At 29.8% G+C, this 19191-nt stretch overlaps 1 protein-coding gene across 1 annotated transcript in view; it reads left to right on the top strand.

Annotated features, from left to right (window-relative positions):
- Positions 1–17989, top strand: part of toy (twin of eyeless) — an 84872-nt gene extending 66883 nt beyond the window's left edge. The window contains exons 6-8 of the mRNA XM_065514726.1: positions 8611–9053; positions 12421–12626; positions 17350–17989. Coding sequence (XP_065370798.1) covers positions 8611–9053; positions 12421–12626; positions 17350–17462 — 762 coding nt within the window. The 3' untranslated portion in view covers positions 17463–17989. The remainder of the gene's footprint in view (positions 1–8610; positions 9054–12420; positions 12627–17349) is intronic.
- The last annotated feature ends 1202 nt before the right edge of the window (positions 17990–19191 follow it).

Raw genomic sequence — 19191 nt, 5'->3', positions numbered from 1 at the left:
TTCGCGCAAATCAATAAATGTGCTAATTAATATTTACATTTATATTTAGATACTATACTAACAATTAATCAGACTTAAGAAAAATGTAGCTACAAATGTTTTTTTTTTCATAATTGAATTGTGGCTGTCCTTATTGCAGCCGCTGAACGATATCGTAAAAGTTGGAGGTCCGCACCACGTGTTTTCGTGTCTACGCATTGCATGTTTTTCATACCTTATTTGCATTCTAAGCTTTTCGGTATTTCAAGTAACACGCAACGCTTTTTACACGGCAATTACTTATCCCATAAAAAGGCAATTTGTAAAAATCAGATGACCTGTTCGAACGCCGCATGTGATGCCTACAAATGTAGATTGTACTTATTTGACAGATGCGTGGAAGCTTAGAATTCTTCAGTTTAAGAGTAGAAGCCCAAGCCATTTGACAACTTAAAAAGCACAAGGAAAACGCCCAGAATTAAAATCTATTTAATGTTTATTAAAATACATACGGTGTGATCAACATGAAACTTTGTATAAGTAAAATTCGAGGGTGTTGTGGCTTAATTGGTTAGCGCGTTAGCGCATTTGCGGCCTGGGTTCGATTCCCAGCCGCTGCCAATCAACAACATCAGTTTATATAACACTGTGCACGAAATTTACACTTTTTTTCTGTCAAGAAGGGCACCCAGTGGCTTAAACTAATTCGGGTACACTGAATTCAGTGGTGCTAACTACATATATTCGTGTAACTCAAAAACGGTTTAGTTTCTTGTTTTAATCATCGCAGTCGTTTTAGAAATATAATTTTTTAGAAAATTTTCGAAATTTTTGGTTTAGCAAAATTGGAAAATGCATATACACGCAGAGAAAAAACATGGTTCGACATGGTTACGACAACTGTACTATGTTTGTTGTAACAATATATTGTTGTCGTAAACATATAATTGTTGTTTTAATTTAATTTAAACAATATTTTAGTTACTGTAACCATTAAATGTTATAAATATGAATATGGTTCACCGAATAGTTTGGACAACTAAATAATGATAAATAGGTAAACATATTATGTTATGTACAACCATTAAATTTTAAGTTTCTATACGCGTAGTCATAATATGTTTAAGATGTAAACATAACAACTAAATAATGATAAATAGGTAAACATATTATATTGTGTAGTCATAATATGTTTAAGATGCAAACAAAATATGTATACTGTTAATAGTCTTTTTTCCCACCATTTGTGAGTGCTGATGTTTGTCTAAGCTGTGTTATTTTTACAAGTAAATTTTGAGTGTCTGTAATTCCCATTCGCTCTATAGTTTTATTTGTATATTATCTTTAACTTTCCTAGAGCGAATAGCAATAAATTACAGTGAATTTGTCAATAATATTTTAATTTTGAATTTAGTACCTTAAAACTAAAAAAACTAAAAAATAAATTTTAATAATAATATGATTATTTTGGATCATAATATGATTTCATTGGATCATAACATGATTTAATTGGGTTATAAATAAGATTACATTGGGTCATATTATGATTGATTTATATAATAATATGATTATTTCAGAACATGTTATGATTGATCTGTATCATAATATGATTATTTCAGAACATATTATGATATTTCATGATACCAATAATGATCATAATATGTTTTGGACTACAAGCATAAATCTGATCATAATATGTTGCTCTTAGTTTATGGTTACCACAACCATGTTTTTCTCTGCGTGTACGCACTTAATTTTTTTTACACATATAGAAAATGAAGTTCCAAATAAAACAAGCCCTAAATGATTTTAATTTTATTCAGAAAAGGCAAGAAACATAACTCGTAATAATTATCTACATCGCACAGAGGGTTGAAATGTACCAAAAGTGGCGATTAATTTAAAAGCTGAACTTTATCTGCCACAGTCAAGTTTGGTATGGAGTAAAAGTGCATTAAATTCTACATCACTAACTGCTAAAATTACAGTTGTGAGTAACTTACTTTATTGGCAGTGATCGGTCAAAGACAAATAATTTTTAAAAATTTTGCGAGCTGTATTTGAAATTAAAAATTGTGATATTTCGAGACCTTATATTTTTTGTTAAGTCTGTTAAAGGCAGAAATATTAAAATGGAAACATAAACTTCAGGTATTTGAGTACATAAATAAATATTTTTTGTTTAGATAAATGTTTTGCAAATATGTTTTATGTTTTTTTTAAAAGTGCTCCATTATTGAAGTTTTTCGATGAGATCGGGTAAATTTAGTTAAATGCTCTTAAAATGTGACATTTCAGCTTATATATCCAACAAAAAAATTGTGCGGGTTTATTGAGGTTTTCTACTTATTTAAGTTAGTGAAGGAAGTCCTTTTGCTAAAAAACATGTGCTGAAAAAAAAACAGGTTATACACATTTTTTCTTCCATTTTTGTTAAAGCTGTGCATTGTAGCTCCAACTTATGGTCTTATATACGTCATTGCAAAGGTCTTTGAAATATCTATCATTAGATATCCATATTCTCTATATTAATGACGTAGTAATCCAGATAGGTCAAAAATAGGTACTGGTTTTTTCCTCATATCTCATCCATTTGTGGACCGATTTTGTTGATTTTAAATAGCAAACTTATTGAAAGCTTGTTTGACAGAAGATTTGGATCCCGAAGATATCAGGGGTCTTCAGAAAATTTATTTCAACAGACAGACGGACATGGCTTAATCGACTCCGCTATCTATAAGGATCCAGCATTTATATACTTTATAGGGTCGGAAATGAATAATGTAGAAATTACAAACGGAATGACAATATATACCCTTCTCACGAAGGTGAAGGGTATAAAAAGGCTAGGACAAAATAATATCGCTAGATCTTCCGGCTAGATTAAATCTAGCCATTTTTGTATGGCTAAATGAAAATAAAATCGCTAGATCTAGCCGGAAAATGGCTAAATTGGCAACCTTGACTATGGCACAACTTCTAGTTAGCTGATTTCAAGAATGAATTATCGACTTGTGTCAAGGAAATAAAATCTGATATCATTAACTCCATCGATTCTTCGACATCTACTAAAATTGCTGAGCTGGAAATGGAAACCGACATCCTGCATCGCAGACTTAAGCGTGTCGACAATGTACTGAGTGAAATGCCGTCCGGCCTGTATGACCTTATGTCTAATATTAAATAGCTATGTTAATTTTTTAGTATGAATATTTCAACTCAAATTATTTTGGTGAAATTTAATAATGTTTCGATGCAAGACCCAATCATGAAGGAGTTTTAAGACAAGGTAGCTGACACTTTATGATGTTATTGGTGGAGATATTAGTAGTAGAGTCTATTTAAATGACCATTATTCACCTGCTGCATCAAATTTAAATGCTCTTTAATGACATTTTGTTGAGTATTTTTAGTTACGCGAATATATGTTGTGCAGAATAAGAGCTAACATAAAAAACGGTACCATAGCGATATTGATCTTTACGAAATCCTGATAACGCTAAAGAGATTTTACAAAATAATTAAATAAGTGAATGATTATAACAAACTAGTTGACTATATTGAAAATTCATAATTTTCTGAACTTTATTACGTCCGGGCCGGTAAAACTTTTAACTACCAGAGATTAAAACATGGAGAAGCACTAACACATCATCAGAACTCATTGGTAATCATGGGAAAGGAATAAAAGTTTGTTGAATCAAGTTAATTTAGATTATCATTTACAAGAAGGTGTACGATTAAGTCTACCTTACCCCAGGTCTACTGATAAATCATCGTCCTTAAAAATACAGTGAAAAAAGTGAAATTCATATTTCATAAATTACCCACGAATGGCTTAATTACTGTTCTTATACCGAGTGTTACTGCGCTTTGTTCTGATTACTTTTATTTATTAATATTTTTCGAAAACTCATTTGTTGGAAACACGGAATTTGTTTAATGGATTTTATGACCGAATTTATTGGTTATTGTAACTAAAAACTTCTGTCCTCTCTTCCGAGTTACTTAATTTCAGTTTAGAATATTTTCTTGTAATAAACCTACACGCAGAGAAAAAACACGGTTCGACATGATTACGACAACTTTACTATGTTCAGTTTATTGTTGTCGTAAACATATAATTGTTATTTTACATTAATTTCAACAATATTTTAATTACTGTCGCAATTATAAATATGAATATTGTTCACCGAAGAGGGAGGGACTTAATGTTAGTTTTTGATTTTTTCATTAAAATGAATAAATTCCTAAATAGTGACATAATAGTAATTTTTCATTCTTTTCTTAAACATATGTATGTATATGAGGAGGTCCATAACAAAGCGAAATAATTCCAATTTTTTGGATAATCGAATAGATTTAATTAAAGACAGTAGGATATAGAAAATGTTTAATTTTGGTATTTGGTATTGAATTACGATAAAATTATTAATGTTCGTTATGTTTTTAAACAATGGTTAATTAGAATTTGATTGAGTCGTGATTGAGTGAGAATTTTCAAAGGACAATTTATGGTCCTTTTTGGAGTTCTTTAATAATGAACATTGAAAAATAGAATTTTAAGCTCATATGCTTTAGAATGAAGTGAAAATAGCTCTAATATTGAAACATGAAATTAAACATGGCCATGAATAAGTAATTTTTCTATCATAATGAAACTGCGAAAATATGAAATTAGTCAGAAATTTTCCGGAATGAGTGATAATGCAGAAAGAGTGAAACTTTATTTCTTCTAATGGTTCGTCTCGCACTTTCCAAGTTGATGAACTTAGATATATAAAATAATAAAGCTAGAAACAAAAAAAAAACAGCTCAACAGCAAAAAAAAGGCTTCACTAACCACTATATAGATTTGATGCATCATGTTACCTAAGTACAAAAATGGTAAAATTTTTAAATTCTATGGATAGATTTTTTTTTAAATTTTTTTTTCTAAAATTGTGAATTTTTTTAAATGTTTCTCAACATAATTTATGATAACTCAAAAAGAGTTAGTTCGATATTATTGAAGTAAACTTAAAAAAGTTCAAATTTACATAATCTTTCATCTGTTTATATATTGCGTTTTAATCGGCTCACTACACGCAGAGAAAAAACATGGTTGTGGTAACCATAAACTAAGAGCAACATATTATGATCAGATTTTTGCTTGTAGTCCAAAACATATTATGATCATTATTAGTATCATAAAATATCATAATATGTTCTGAAATAATCAAATTATGATAAAAATCAATCATAATATGTTTTGAAATAATCATATTATGATAAAAAACAATCATAATATGACCCAGAGTCATCATATTTATGACCCAATTAAATCATATTATGATCCAAAATAATCATATTATTATTAAAATTTATTTTTGGAAATACAAAATTTTAATAGGATTTAGTTTTAAAGTACTAAATTTACTATTAAAATATTATTGATAAAATCAAATTTATTGTTATTCGCTCTAGGAAAGTTAAACATAACATATAAATAAAACTATAGAGCGAATGGGAATTACAGACACTCAAAATTTACTTGTAAAAACAACACAGCTTAGACAAACACCAGCACTCACAAATGGTTGGAAAAAAGACTATTAAAAGTAAACATATTTTGTTTGCATCTTAAACATATTATGACTACATAATATAATATGTTTACCTATTTATCATTATATAGTTGTTGTAAACATATTTTGTTTGCATCTTAAACATATTATGACTACGCGTATATAAACCTAACATTTAATGGTTGTATATAAAAATAATATGTTTACCTAATTATCATTATTTAGTTATTCGAAAACCATATTCATATTTATAATTGCGATGAAAATATAAACGTTTACAGTAACTATAATATTGTTGAAATTAAATTAAAACAATAATCATATGTTTACGACAACAATATATTGTTACAGAGAACATAGTATAGTTGTCGTAACCATGTCCAACCATGTTTTTTCTCTGCGTGTAGTTTCGGAGTTATAATAACAAATTGAAGCAAAAAATATATTTTTCACTTGAAAATAGCAAATTTTTGTGTTTTAAAAAACTCATGAAAAATCGAAAACGGCAGAACTAGTTCAGGTTTATTACTTTGTCGCAAAGCCGCGTATAATAGGAAATGAAATATCGAAGATAAAAATCGATTGATTCTTTTCGAATTTATTCTCAATTAAGTGAATTCGCTCATTTTCACAAAATTTTATTGCTTTATCGCAAAGCCTAGAGTGATCAAATATTCGACATATACAAAAAACCAGTTTTCGAATAATTCGAAAAAGCGTAAATTTTAAAAACCGGTTTTCGGTTAGTTCGGTTATTCGAACCGGGTTTTTCAATTTATGAATTCAGGTATAAATTAAGCTTAAATACCTTTATTTATTAAAACTAATTAAAAAATCGTTCATTCAGTCTTTTAAAAATTAATTTAACATAACCTTAATTTATTTAACATAACTTTAAATTTATTTTTGATTAAAAAATAAACAGAAATAACACGTTCAGTTTAAGTGGGATTAACTGTTAAAATTGTATTGTATAAAGATTTAATTTATTTTAACTTTTTGAAAATTTTTCCAAATAATCAAAATCTTTTTTTAAGTAGCTAGTTGTTACAATATTAGATCTTTTAAGTGGATTTTAAACATCTTAATGTTAAACTGAGCTGAGCTTCTAAATTTTGCGAGTCACTTTCAGATCAGATGAACTTTCATTTAGTTCTGACTGTTTAAAATTTCCAAAAACTTTAAAAAGTTTTTCTGCATACTGTATAACAAGGCGAATTCATTACAGTTAAACAACTAGCAGATTATTTTTAGATCGATGTATTTACTGACTTCTATCTGCCAAAGTTTGTTTACATTGGTTTTTTAATTTAAATATAACACAAACAAATTATTCGATTTTGTCGAATAATTCGAGACAAAAAACCCGGTTTGTCGAATAACTCAAAAACCGGCCTTTTGAAAAAACCGGTATAAAAAACCGGAAAATTGGAAAAAAACCGTTTTTTCGAATAATTCGAAAACCGGTTTGATCAGTCTACGCAAAGCCACATGTAATAGGAATAAAATGAGATATCGATCATAAAAATTGATGGATTATTTTCGAATTTATTCACAATTAAGTGAATTCGCTTATTTTCAGAAAATTGTGTGTAAATTTTACATGTGTTTTGTTATTGTAACAAAAACAAAATACATGTAAAATGTACACTCGAAGTACACGCTTGTAAATTGTCAAAAAATAATGCATTATTGAGTATTGGAATCTAATACATTATATTAAATTTGCTTGTGAATGATAACATTCGAACTAATTTTAGTAATGAACAAGTAAGAAAGTAAGAATCTCCAATTGCACCGCATCGGAATTGTAGTTTTTGCAAGACGCTTTTTTTAGCAAGACGCTGTTGTTTGTTTTTTTTTTACTACAATAGAGTGAAAAAAAACCAAACAACAAAAGTCAGCTGTCAAAAACATATGGTAGTTTATGAAACTTAAATAGAATTTAAATGACCAACGTCGGCCATTTAAGTATCATTTAAAAAAGCACTGAGAAACTCATTTTCGCATTTAAATAGAACTTAAATATAATTCATATTTAAATACGAAGTCAAAAACTGGCTCTAAGAATCATTAATATTAATAACACTGTGCTAGTTGAAAAAACTGTCATGCGGGTCACCCGGTGGGTAAATTTAATTCGGGTATGCTGATATATATTTGCACAATATATATTTTCGTAACACAAAAAGGGTTTAGCTTATTGAAAAATCTAAAAAAACCGAACCTTTAAGTTAGTCTAAAACTTTTTTTAATCTGCGCAGTTGTTTTAGAAATACAAATTAGTTTTGGCAAACAAAAATAATTATGATAAAAAACGTGTTAAGCCTTAATTAAAGGTAATTTTATTGAGGAATTTCGTTTTTTTCAGTTTATTCTATAAACTAAAAATCTAAACTAAATTTTTGAGTTACGCGAATATATGTTATGCTACCTCCTCCTCCTATATGTTATGCTACCTCCCCCCCCCGAAATAACGATATATCACGAAAATACGAGCTAACCTAGAAAAACTGGTTCAGCTTATCCGAATTAGTTTAAGCCACTGGGTGCCTCTCTTGACAGAAAAAAGTGTAAATTTCATGCACAGTGTAATTAATTAGAGATATGTAATACATTTTTAATAGTTGCAGTAGAATATTGGATTATTTAATTAATTTAATTGTAATTACTGTAACCGATTTCCAACCGGTTCTGTAATAAAGTACCAATTCGTTTTAACTGTTTGAATATATACTTATACATGCATACCTACATACATATTTCTTTATACATTCTCCAGCTCCAAGGAAACTGGAAAATGTTGCTCTCCTTACGGATGAATTCTTAGAGTGATTTGGTTCATCTTATTATTTTTCAGTTATTTTCATTAATTTGATTTCATCTAATTTCGTTTATTTTGCTATAATTTTCTTGGATAATTTTATTTTATAATTTATTAGCTATTTCTAATCTATTTACATTATTATTTATTTTGATTGTTTTCAAATCTTCATTTAGTTCTTAATTAAATAATGCCTTTTAATCTAAGAATGTATATTATTGTATTTGTTGTAAAAAATAGGTATGGTTTTCAAATAGACGTGCAAAATGGCGTAGAGAAGAAAAGCTGAGAACTCAACGGCGCTCGGCGGACAACATCGGTCATAGTGGACGAACAAGTGCCACAAATCCGAGTGCTACCAACTCGCTTATAAACAGCGTCAACAATACATCATCATTAGTCGAAAGCAATACATCTAGTCATACACCCAATTCAAATAGTAGTAACACGACAAATGATTCAGCACCAGCAACGGCCGCAGCCTCAAGTGTACCTACAAATAGTACAAACGGAGCACCTAATATACCGGAAAACAGTGGCGGTAATGCCGTTGGCGTTGGCCACGTTAATTCTGTTAGTCCGCCTTTACAAACAGTCACATCCAGATTATCATTGAACTCTGGCTTTAATTCAATGTATTCACCGATATCCCAGCCAATCGCAACAATGGCAGAAACTTACAAGTAAGTGGTAGGTCACGACTACGGTCTGTCTGAACGAAAGTACATATGTAATCGAAAATAATTAAAGGATAACTTTCTGATTTCACCCTGATAATTATTACCAAGGAAACTAGAAATATGCTCTAAAAATGTTTAAATATTCAGTAAAACCGGAAAAATATTCTTTATACATTAAATCTTAAAATCAAAACTTCACCTTAACTATAAGCACTTAGGATAGGGGAGACCTATGTATATCCATGCAGTGCATTGTATTTGAATTAGAAAAATAGGTTATGGTTGAGAAAATATACAGTTGCGAACAAATAAAACCTGTTTAGATGTTGTACGCCGTTTCAAAAAAATTTCTTAGTGGTACTGCTATTTTCTTGTTCGTAACTGTATATAGTAGTGTTTGAAATTGACAGGAAATACTTATGCGGGACGTTTATTCCACATATAAACACATTTTTTCCTGCGATCCACAGTCCAACCGACCAGAAATGAACATATGAGCTCTTGTATTTCAGCAGAAGTGTTGATAGAACTGTGAAACACAATCCACATAACGACGTTGCTCCAATAGAGTTGGATGCCCTACTCTCACCAATAGGTACAAGACTGAATCACCAGCCCATATATGAGATTTGTATTCAAGTTTCGATTAATATACTATGTAGATGCTGTTTAAATAAACCCACGAACTTGAAAATGAATACCAAGGTAGGTGACATAATCAGACTGCGGTATATTAAGGTTGTTGAGTGTGACAGGTGGGCAATTTCCTCTCCTTAGAGCGAACGTAACATGTTTACTTTTCAGCTGATTCGCCAGTTTTTCAAACATGACTCAACAAGTACGAGATAATTTTGTAGTTGAATAGATGCCATGAGTGGGTTTTCGTGTGAGATAATAATGACGGTATCATCACCAAATGCTGAAATTGTTTATCGCACGTAGGCAAGTCGGAGGTGTAAATCAAATATAACGTAGGTCCTAGTACACTTCCCTGTGGAACGCCAGCTCTAATCTTGTATTCTCTCGTCACATTTTAATCATTGTACTTAACTCTGAAAAGTGTATTCGATAGACAAGACTCCAGCAATTTATGAGTACATAGTATTAGTAAACATTTGAGTTTTATGTACTAGGCCTTTATGTCTAAAAAGACGGCTGAAGAATATTTATTTAATTCAGAAGATTTTCTAATCTCTCCAGTTAAACGATTGACCTGTTCAATGGTGCCATGATGTTCACGGACACCAAATTGTTGTACTGTGATAATGTTTCCATCATTCAAAGAGGTATGATCTTTTCCTGGAATATTTTCTCGAATAGCTTCGACAAACAAGGGAGTAGGCTAATAGGTCTATAAGAAGATTGCAGGGTTACATCTTTACCCGGTTTAGTTATCATTATTATTTGAGAAAATTTTAAATTTTTGGATAAATTCCTAGTTTCAAGATCGCATTAAACAATATAGAAAACACAATTATTGCCACATTTGGTAGGTTTTTAATCATTGATGGCGTTATTAAATCATATCCCGGTGATTTTTTCAAGATTAATTTATTTTTAATTACTCTATTAACATCCTCAGGACCAATATCGAATTGGCCATTGTTGAAGCTGGCAAATCTTCTAGCTCAAACTATATATATATATGCGACGAACGAAATTTTAAAAAAAGTTTAAAATGGTTCTATTAAATTCTATAGAACTCTAGAATTTGTTCAGTGAGTACAAATTTCATTTAAATCGAAACAAAATTAAATAAATATTAAACCAATAAAATCGATGTGGTCACCCGGGTGGGTATTGGTAAAGCGAAGGTTAAAGCGCTTTGTGCCTCTACCGGTGGCTTAATGTTCATCGTTGCCTTCTGTTTTCGAGAAGAAGTCTTTTAATAGCCGAATTTGAAATAGGTTTTTGGAGGGATTTGGCACCTAGAGTGTTCCAGAGCCGAAATTATCAATGACGTGAAGTCATTGACGGTTTTATCTATGTCTTCCTTCACTGTAAATTAGGATTTATGTAGATATGACTGCTGATATATTTTCTATATTTTAGCCAATTTGTCTTAAAATACAAAGAGTCCTTAGGAAATCTTTTGATGTTGGATCTCTCACAATAATTAATAATTACAGGAGAGTGTTTAAAAGATAGATCATATGTTATTTCTGTGGATATTGCATTTCGACTAATATTTGTACATATGGCGAAGTCTATTAAATCAGGAATTTTTCTAGGATCAGTTGGCAACAAGATCTGTCGCACAGTGAGGAAACTGTTCTAAACTGTTTTAATAGAGGAGATGTTGATAAGTTTAAGTTTTGAATTTGGGCTTATAACATTAAGGGGCCCGATCCACAATGCACCAAAGTGGGGCACCTCGGGTCTATCAAAAATTAAAAAATTATGCCAAATTTTAAAGATTTTTATATATGTATATGAAATCTACTGGACGAGATCTACAAAAAACTTCACTTCACAAAAAACTTTTGAAGAACGGAGTTTTAAAGTGGTTTATTTTTAAATCTAATTGAAATATTGACTCGAAATTTGTTTTGTAATAACAAAAATTAACTTATCTAAACAAAAAAAAAATTAGTTCGGAATAGATTAAAATTTTAATACAAATTTCCAATCGGAACAACCGTTTAGAAATGCCAGATTTATTTATATTGGCAAACATGTATACCATGTTTTAATAGTTTTAATTGCAGTTTCATGTCTTTTTGCCTCAGAATCTATTTTGTCCTGCACGTCAGAAAATGCTGAGTTTGTTAGTTTAATGATAAAGCTGATACATAACAAGAAATAGTGTTACTGCTAAGCTTAGTCAAATACCTTTAGAGAATTTTATCACTAAATTCATGTGCCATCAATCATCGTCTATACGGTCATCATGTGATCACGGCTTTCGGAAATGTTGTTCTACTACAACGAATAACATTCATCTTACAAAACACGTAAACCAAGGCTTTGTAAAAAAAAACTGATGCCATATTTACCGAAATAGGGAAAAATATGTTTTAATATGTTTTTAATATAGCACTCTCTTACTTGCTTTAGATATAATTGTATTAATGTTTTTAATTGAAAAAATGATGTTTTTGTTTTAGAGCATATTTTCTTAAATTGTAGAGCATAGTTCCGTTTTCCATGGTCAAGATACATATGTATACATTGTTAGACGTGTTGCTCTATCATGTGTGATCAAGTAATAACCAAAATATTAGTTATGCTTGTTTCGTGAAATATGTTCACTATTTGAATATGTTAAACATTAATGAATTCTCAACAGCTATTTCCAAAACAAAATTTTAAATATATTTCTGTGTGTAGCTGGGTGTAAGAGTAATTATTTAATAATGTTAATTTTTAGCTCCATGACGTCATCGCTAAGTTCAATGCCATCGCCATGTTTACAACAACGTGAAAGTTACACGTACATGTTTCATGATCCACTTTCTCTGAGCTCACCATATGCTGCTCATACGCGAAACTCATGTAATCCATCATCTGCTCATCAACAAACACCACAGCATAGCGTTTATGGCAGTAGTTCAAGTGCCGGAGCTAATAATTCGGGTAAGTTATGGAATAAACATAGAAACCACCTTTAAAAAAACAGAAGCGTTTGTTCATAAGCAGTTATGCCAACTATTTATGTACAAATCGAGTCGAAAGCGCCAATAATTCGGAATATAGCTTTCGAATGAGATATTTTGTTGAAATAAATTGAAAACTAAATCTTTCCCGTCGCCATAATTCTGGTTTTAATAATTTCCAGTTTGAATTGCTACCAACTTTTGTCATTAAAGATATAAGATAATATAAGATAACTGTAATAGGGAGGGTCAGACGGCATGTATTGCATGTGTATTGGGACATGTATTCGATACTTATGGAATTCCATGTGTATGCCAAAATTCACGTTATACATACGATTCATAATTTCCACGTTCAAACGTACATACAGTAGCGAGCATAAAAAATGCAACGCTATGCAATGTGATTTTCAACAGCACTGATTTTGCTCAACATCTGCTGGTTTTATATTCTCATTGATCATATCGTATGACATTTTGTCCAATATTTTTTACGTAAGGATAATTATAAAATATTTAGTAAAAACAGTGGTAAAATTGTGCTAGCAAATAAAATGCAACTCTACGGAAATTTACTTAATTTTTAAAATTTTGAAAAAAACAATTATAAAAAATTGCTAAAAACTATAATACTACGAAATCTACAAAGGATAACCGAATTAACGAATGATGCATTTTCTATTCAATATGGTGAATTTTTCGAAAACCAATAAAATTTTAAGAATTTTTATTTATTTCTTTACCAATTTAAAATCATGCGGATATTGTCTATGAAAAGGAAATCAAATAATTGTGGTGGTGTGCCTAAAACTGAGTGTACAAGAGCTCAAGATCAAAAGGATATGACTAGTTAATGTAAGACGGGTACTGAAATTTAATGCTAAAATAATATTTTCACAAACATATGACATCATGTGGTCTTTAAAAATTACAAATAATGAAATCATATTCAAATATCCATTTATTTTGGTAAGTAAACGAATTCCAAAACAGCGGAAGACAACTGTAAATAATATTAAATTTGACACTGTTCCTATTTCATAGAATCCTATATTTAGCTTACGTGATTACTACAGACACTTACATACACGAATAAATTAAAATTACGTTAATTGACCTTCCATATCATACGACTGCACCATTTTAAGCATAAAGGACCTGCTTCGAAAAGCATAGGCGCTTAATTTATTTTTGTAAATAATATATGGTTTATTGAATTGGTTTCTCCTTATTATATTTGCATCATTAAATTATCTTTTGGAGGTTGCAATAGTCATTAATGTCCATATGTGTTCGTTTAGGTAGCACCAAATATATGATGTCATCATCCATGGATCAGGTAACAGAGCCTTGATTACTTCAATGCCTAACATTTTAGTCATAACTAGCCATCAAAATTATTTCGGCACTCTAATCATAACACAATTCTTAATTATATCTAAATTTGTATAACGGAATAGGAGTATGGCGTTTTTTGGATAAAATGTTTATCCTTTTGAATTTTAATGTTCTTAAATTTATTTGTATTAATAGTAAATGATGGTAATGCAACATCATTATAGTTTCTTAGCAATTTTTTATAATTATTTTTTTCAAAATTTGAAAAAATTAAGTAAATTTCCGTAGAGTTGCATTTTTTTTGCTCGCACAATTTTACTACGTTAAAAAATGTTGGACAAAATGTCATACTATAATTGCCAATGATCTATAAGAATATGAAAACTGCAGATGTGGACAATTGGATATCTTTTTGAGCAAAATCAGTGCTGTTGAAAATCACATTGCATGGCGTTGCATTTTTTATGCTAGCTACTGTATGTAATTGCATGTGACATAACCTCTATTAGTTTATATGTTTGTTGTTTTTAACAATATTTTTATTTAAAACATTTTTAAATCACAATAAATATATCTAATGCAATGAAACTTATTTTGTTATGATTTTTCTTCACTCTTTTTAGTTTTTTGTTTTTTATTTTGCAATCACACAGTGTTGTATTTCAAAATACAACACTGTTATACACAAGAAAATAGAACATGCTCTAATTGCCAAAAATGTCACAAGTAATACACATGTATTTTATGTATATGTTTACATAAGGAAAAATGTTTCAATACGTGGCACAAAACACAAGCAATACATGCCGTCTGACCCCCATTTAAGCATTTGACTACACTCTAAAACAGTTTTGCTGAAAATTAGGTCAATATTAGTAGGCAACACTTTACAGAATATTATCGACCTAAAATTAAACAACTCCTGTTTTTAAACATTTTGTTGATTTTTGAACAAAATATGTATGTTTAACATTAAACAAAAAATGTGTAATTCTTTTAAACACATTGTGTGTAATTATCCCCCTTTTTACGTATATATTTGTTTGATTTTAATCATGTTTCCTTAAATAAAAATACATATGTATGTACGTACATATTATTATTCAAACTTATATTTGCATTTAATTAAATTTATAAAAAGGAATATGAGAAATAAACTTAACTAAATGTATGAAAAAGAAACTGTTATTCTAATTTTATGAGTGGACAGTTTGTATTTTAAAATTATTCCTACGAACTAAAGTAAATATTGGATAAAAAATAAAAATAAAAGATTTAATTCAAATAAAGTGAACAGAGTTTGCTCTTACCCACTAAAAAATCAATAAAAGTTCTTTTTACAGTTATTAGACAATTATATAAAGCTTATGTATTAAAGAATAAATTTTTCTTAAATTACTTATATGAAGCTTTTTGCCTCTAATTTGCGAAGAATATAATCAAAAAAAATATCTCATTATGGATACAAAAGTTTGAGATATATCTTTAGGATAGACGATGTTAAATATATAATAGTAACAAAGCAATTGTAAAATAAGGTCCAATAAATTAAAATTATTTTCCACCGACTTAATCTCCATTTCAAACCAATTGGCTGTGGATTTTTCATCTATTGATGTTTCTGTATATAAATAAACAAATATTAAATCATTTGTTTATTTATTTTTTTTATTGATAATGGTACTTACCAACTATAGTTACCAACGGAGTTTATTCATGTAATAAAATTTTTAACTTCATCAAGTGTTGAACCAAACTGAAAGTTAATCAAAAAAAAACATATAAGAGTTTTTAAATAATAACTTTAAGGCAATTTGGGTTACCTTGTATTCTTTGAATATAAGAGCATCTTCCTCCTTAAAAAATTTGCAAATCGCTTTTATTATTAATTTTTCTGCCAAAGGACACAATGCTTTTAGTAAATTTTTGTTCTGAAGTGCCGCTTTTATCCGAGCTATGCTTGCGGAAGAAATATGACCGAAAGGAGGACTGATTACCGTACAATTGGAAGCACATCAACATCGGACAAGGAACTTTCTTACTACTTAGTAGGAAAATGTTTTAACACGTGAAGAGTAAATTTTATTTACTCCCTTTCCAGCAAAATTACAAGAATTCACTAAACACCTTATCTGAATATGAGACTCCAAATTTTGTCTGAGCACTTTAGAAGTATGATACCGTGTGAAATGCACTGCATATAAATTAATGCATTGCTTTTTTCTTGTAAATGATATGTTTTTAAACTTTGAAACTTTTTTTTCACAAATTTGTCACACTAACATTTTTTTATTTACACAATAGTTTCTGATTAATTTTTATTATATAACTTAAGTGTATGACTTTGGATTCATCGAAAACCAATTATTAATATTTTTTAATACTTAAAACACAACGAAATTTGATTTTTTCCTCAGAGAAAATATGACGCAATGACGCTATTGAAATAAAAACTCTTTAATGCTTCTTCTTCATTATAAAGCCTCTATAATATATTATTTGTTGTTTTTTTGGACAGAGATGCTTAATATTAAACATTTTCATGTTATTTAGTCATATTGAATATATTTTTATACAGAATTTGTTTAAAAATTAACAATTTCAATATAAAATTAGTATTTTTGTTTAAAATTAGACAAATTATGTTTCTTTCTTGCCCTTTTATCTGTTTTAACATCGAAATCGATGTAATTTTAGACAACAAGAATTTTTCAACAGGAATTTAAACAAAATATGATGGTAATTTCAATACAAAGTTTTAGAGTGTAGTGTTACCAAATGTCCCGATTTTAGCGGGATTGTCCAGCTGCGTCCCGGGAATCACAATTCACAGTCTTACTTACACGTCACAGCAAAAGTTGATTTGGAAATAATAACACTGAATTACTTACAGTTTTATGATACACCCCAAAAAATGCGTATCGCAATTATGATATGGTCTTTAACTGAAATTCTTGTAATTTTCAGATACAACTTGTAATCTGTAATTTAATCTATCAAACCTACCGAAATTAAAGATTAAATACATAAGTGTTGATTTGTTTCTTTAAAATATTATTATTATGATTATGATTATTATTATTGCATAAGAATCGTATACTTGCGGAAACTTACAAATCTTCCATACATTTTGCAAAATTCTATAAGAATCAGTTGAACAGTTTTAAAATAAAATCTATTTTAAATAAGAATTAATAAAAAAAATAATTACTGGTGTAGATTAGCATATAATTTTAAACTTGTATCTGCTACAGTGAAGGGTATATACGATTTGGCATAGTCGAATATATAACTCTGATTTGTTTAATATAAATACTAATTTTATATTAAATACATTTTTGTTTTTTTTTTTTATTATTTTTCAGATAACCATACATTTGCCGGCGTCATTTCCGCTGGAGTATCTGTACCAGTACAAATTTCAACACAAAGTAGCAGTGATTTGGCAGCAGCAAATTATTGGCCGCGTCTTCAGTGATCTACGTTCTTTGATTTGACACCACAATTGCTCACAAAGGCTGCTGGTGTGCCTCACAACAACAGCTCCATAACAGCAACCTCATCAATTGTTGTCCCATCATCCTGCAGTGCAAACATTGATATAAGTAGTACGAGCGCTACGGCTGCGGCATCAGTAGCTGTGGCAGCAGCTGCTGTTGCGCTAGAAGCCGCCGCCAGCATCGCTAATAGCGATGCACCACCACATCCACATCAAATCTTATCGAGTCTATACGACGAACGTACATCTTCATCGCCCCTAATGTTGCCCAGCCCAAATCAACAGCATATGTCAGCCCATGCAAATGATCTCGATAACTCCTTGGAACAGGGATTTTCAAAAACCTTTGAACCATCTTCGTCTAAGACTGTGGAGCAGCGACTGTCACAACAGATACATGTCCAGTATCATCACCATCATCACTAGAGATGAGCTAGATTTCCATACCTGTGATTTAATCACCGTGATTGAAAAATCACTGGTGACAACTGTTACTGAATATAGAAAGTAACTGGTACATTTAAGTCGTTCTTTCATTTCATTTTTCTACATAATGTTAAATATTCACTGGTAACAATTGTTACTGAATATGTATCGTTCTTTCACATTTTCTAACATACTGTTAATACATAGTTATGTATATGAGTGTCTCTCTCTCTCTCACACAACGTCAAATGTCAAATGTTAAGTAACATATCACAGTTCTCTTACAATTTGTTTGGCTTGGTTTATTTATATGTTAAATGTCACATTTCTTAACATACTGTTTTTTCATAGTTGTATGAATGAGTGTCTCTATCACAGAGTGTATAAATTTGTTTGGCTTTCTTAATTATTTGCCTATGTTTTTATTAACAGAAAACCGTGATCACGGCCACTGTTCGAAAGAACAATGATTTATAAATCACGTTCACTGAGAATGACGTTCTTCAAAAATCACGGGATCGCTCATTTCTAATCATCAGTATCTGCATTATCATCATCATCATAACCACCACCCTCAACTATCATCAGAATTATAACACCAATAGTAATAACAGCAATAGTAATAACAGCAATATTAATAATAACAATATGTTCTAGAACGTTACGACAGCACCAACAACAATAACACAAATTGTTTCAATTTATAAAACAATAGTTAAGCATCACGCACAATTATCCAATTAATAAATATCGGCTACTACAACCAACAACACTTGGACATGGAGAAAATCCGCTATAATATTTAGTTATGCCGAAATTATTTTTATCTTGAGTTTTTAAATGTTCCCTGAGAACTTCAATCAACTTCAAAACTGTGGGCAACGCAATTTCCAGGGTCCAGTGTCGAATGTTCTCAATGGCAACAGCAACATTTTATTAGGGTGTTTGACAGCAGGACTGTTTAAAAATATTGTATACATACATACATATGTAGACTATGTGTGTTGACACTAGATTCACACTTTTGTTATTACTTTATACTATTTTAGAATTTATGATTTAGGACCCTACTTGCTGACTTATTGTACTCCATGGAGCGAAACACTTTGTTTCTCAGACAGAATTAATATTTAGGAACTCAACGAAAAAACAAATGAAAATATGTTTATATATACATCTGAATATGTAACTATAGTATATATATGCATATTTTTTTTTAAAAAAATCTATATATACAACAACATATACGCATACGAATATAGATACATATAGTTCAATATTC

This window comes from Calliphora vicina, chromosome X (assembly GCF_958450345.1).
Source record: "Calliphora vicina chromosome X, idCalVici1.1, whole genome shotgun sequence".
Classification (NCBI taxonomy): domain Eukaryota; kingdom Metazoa; phylum Arthropoda; class Insecta; order Diptera; family Calliphoridae; genus Calliphora; species Calliphora vicina.
This window is presented reverse-complemented; position numbering and strand designations above follow the sequence as displayed.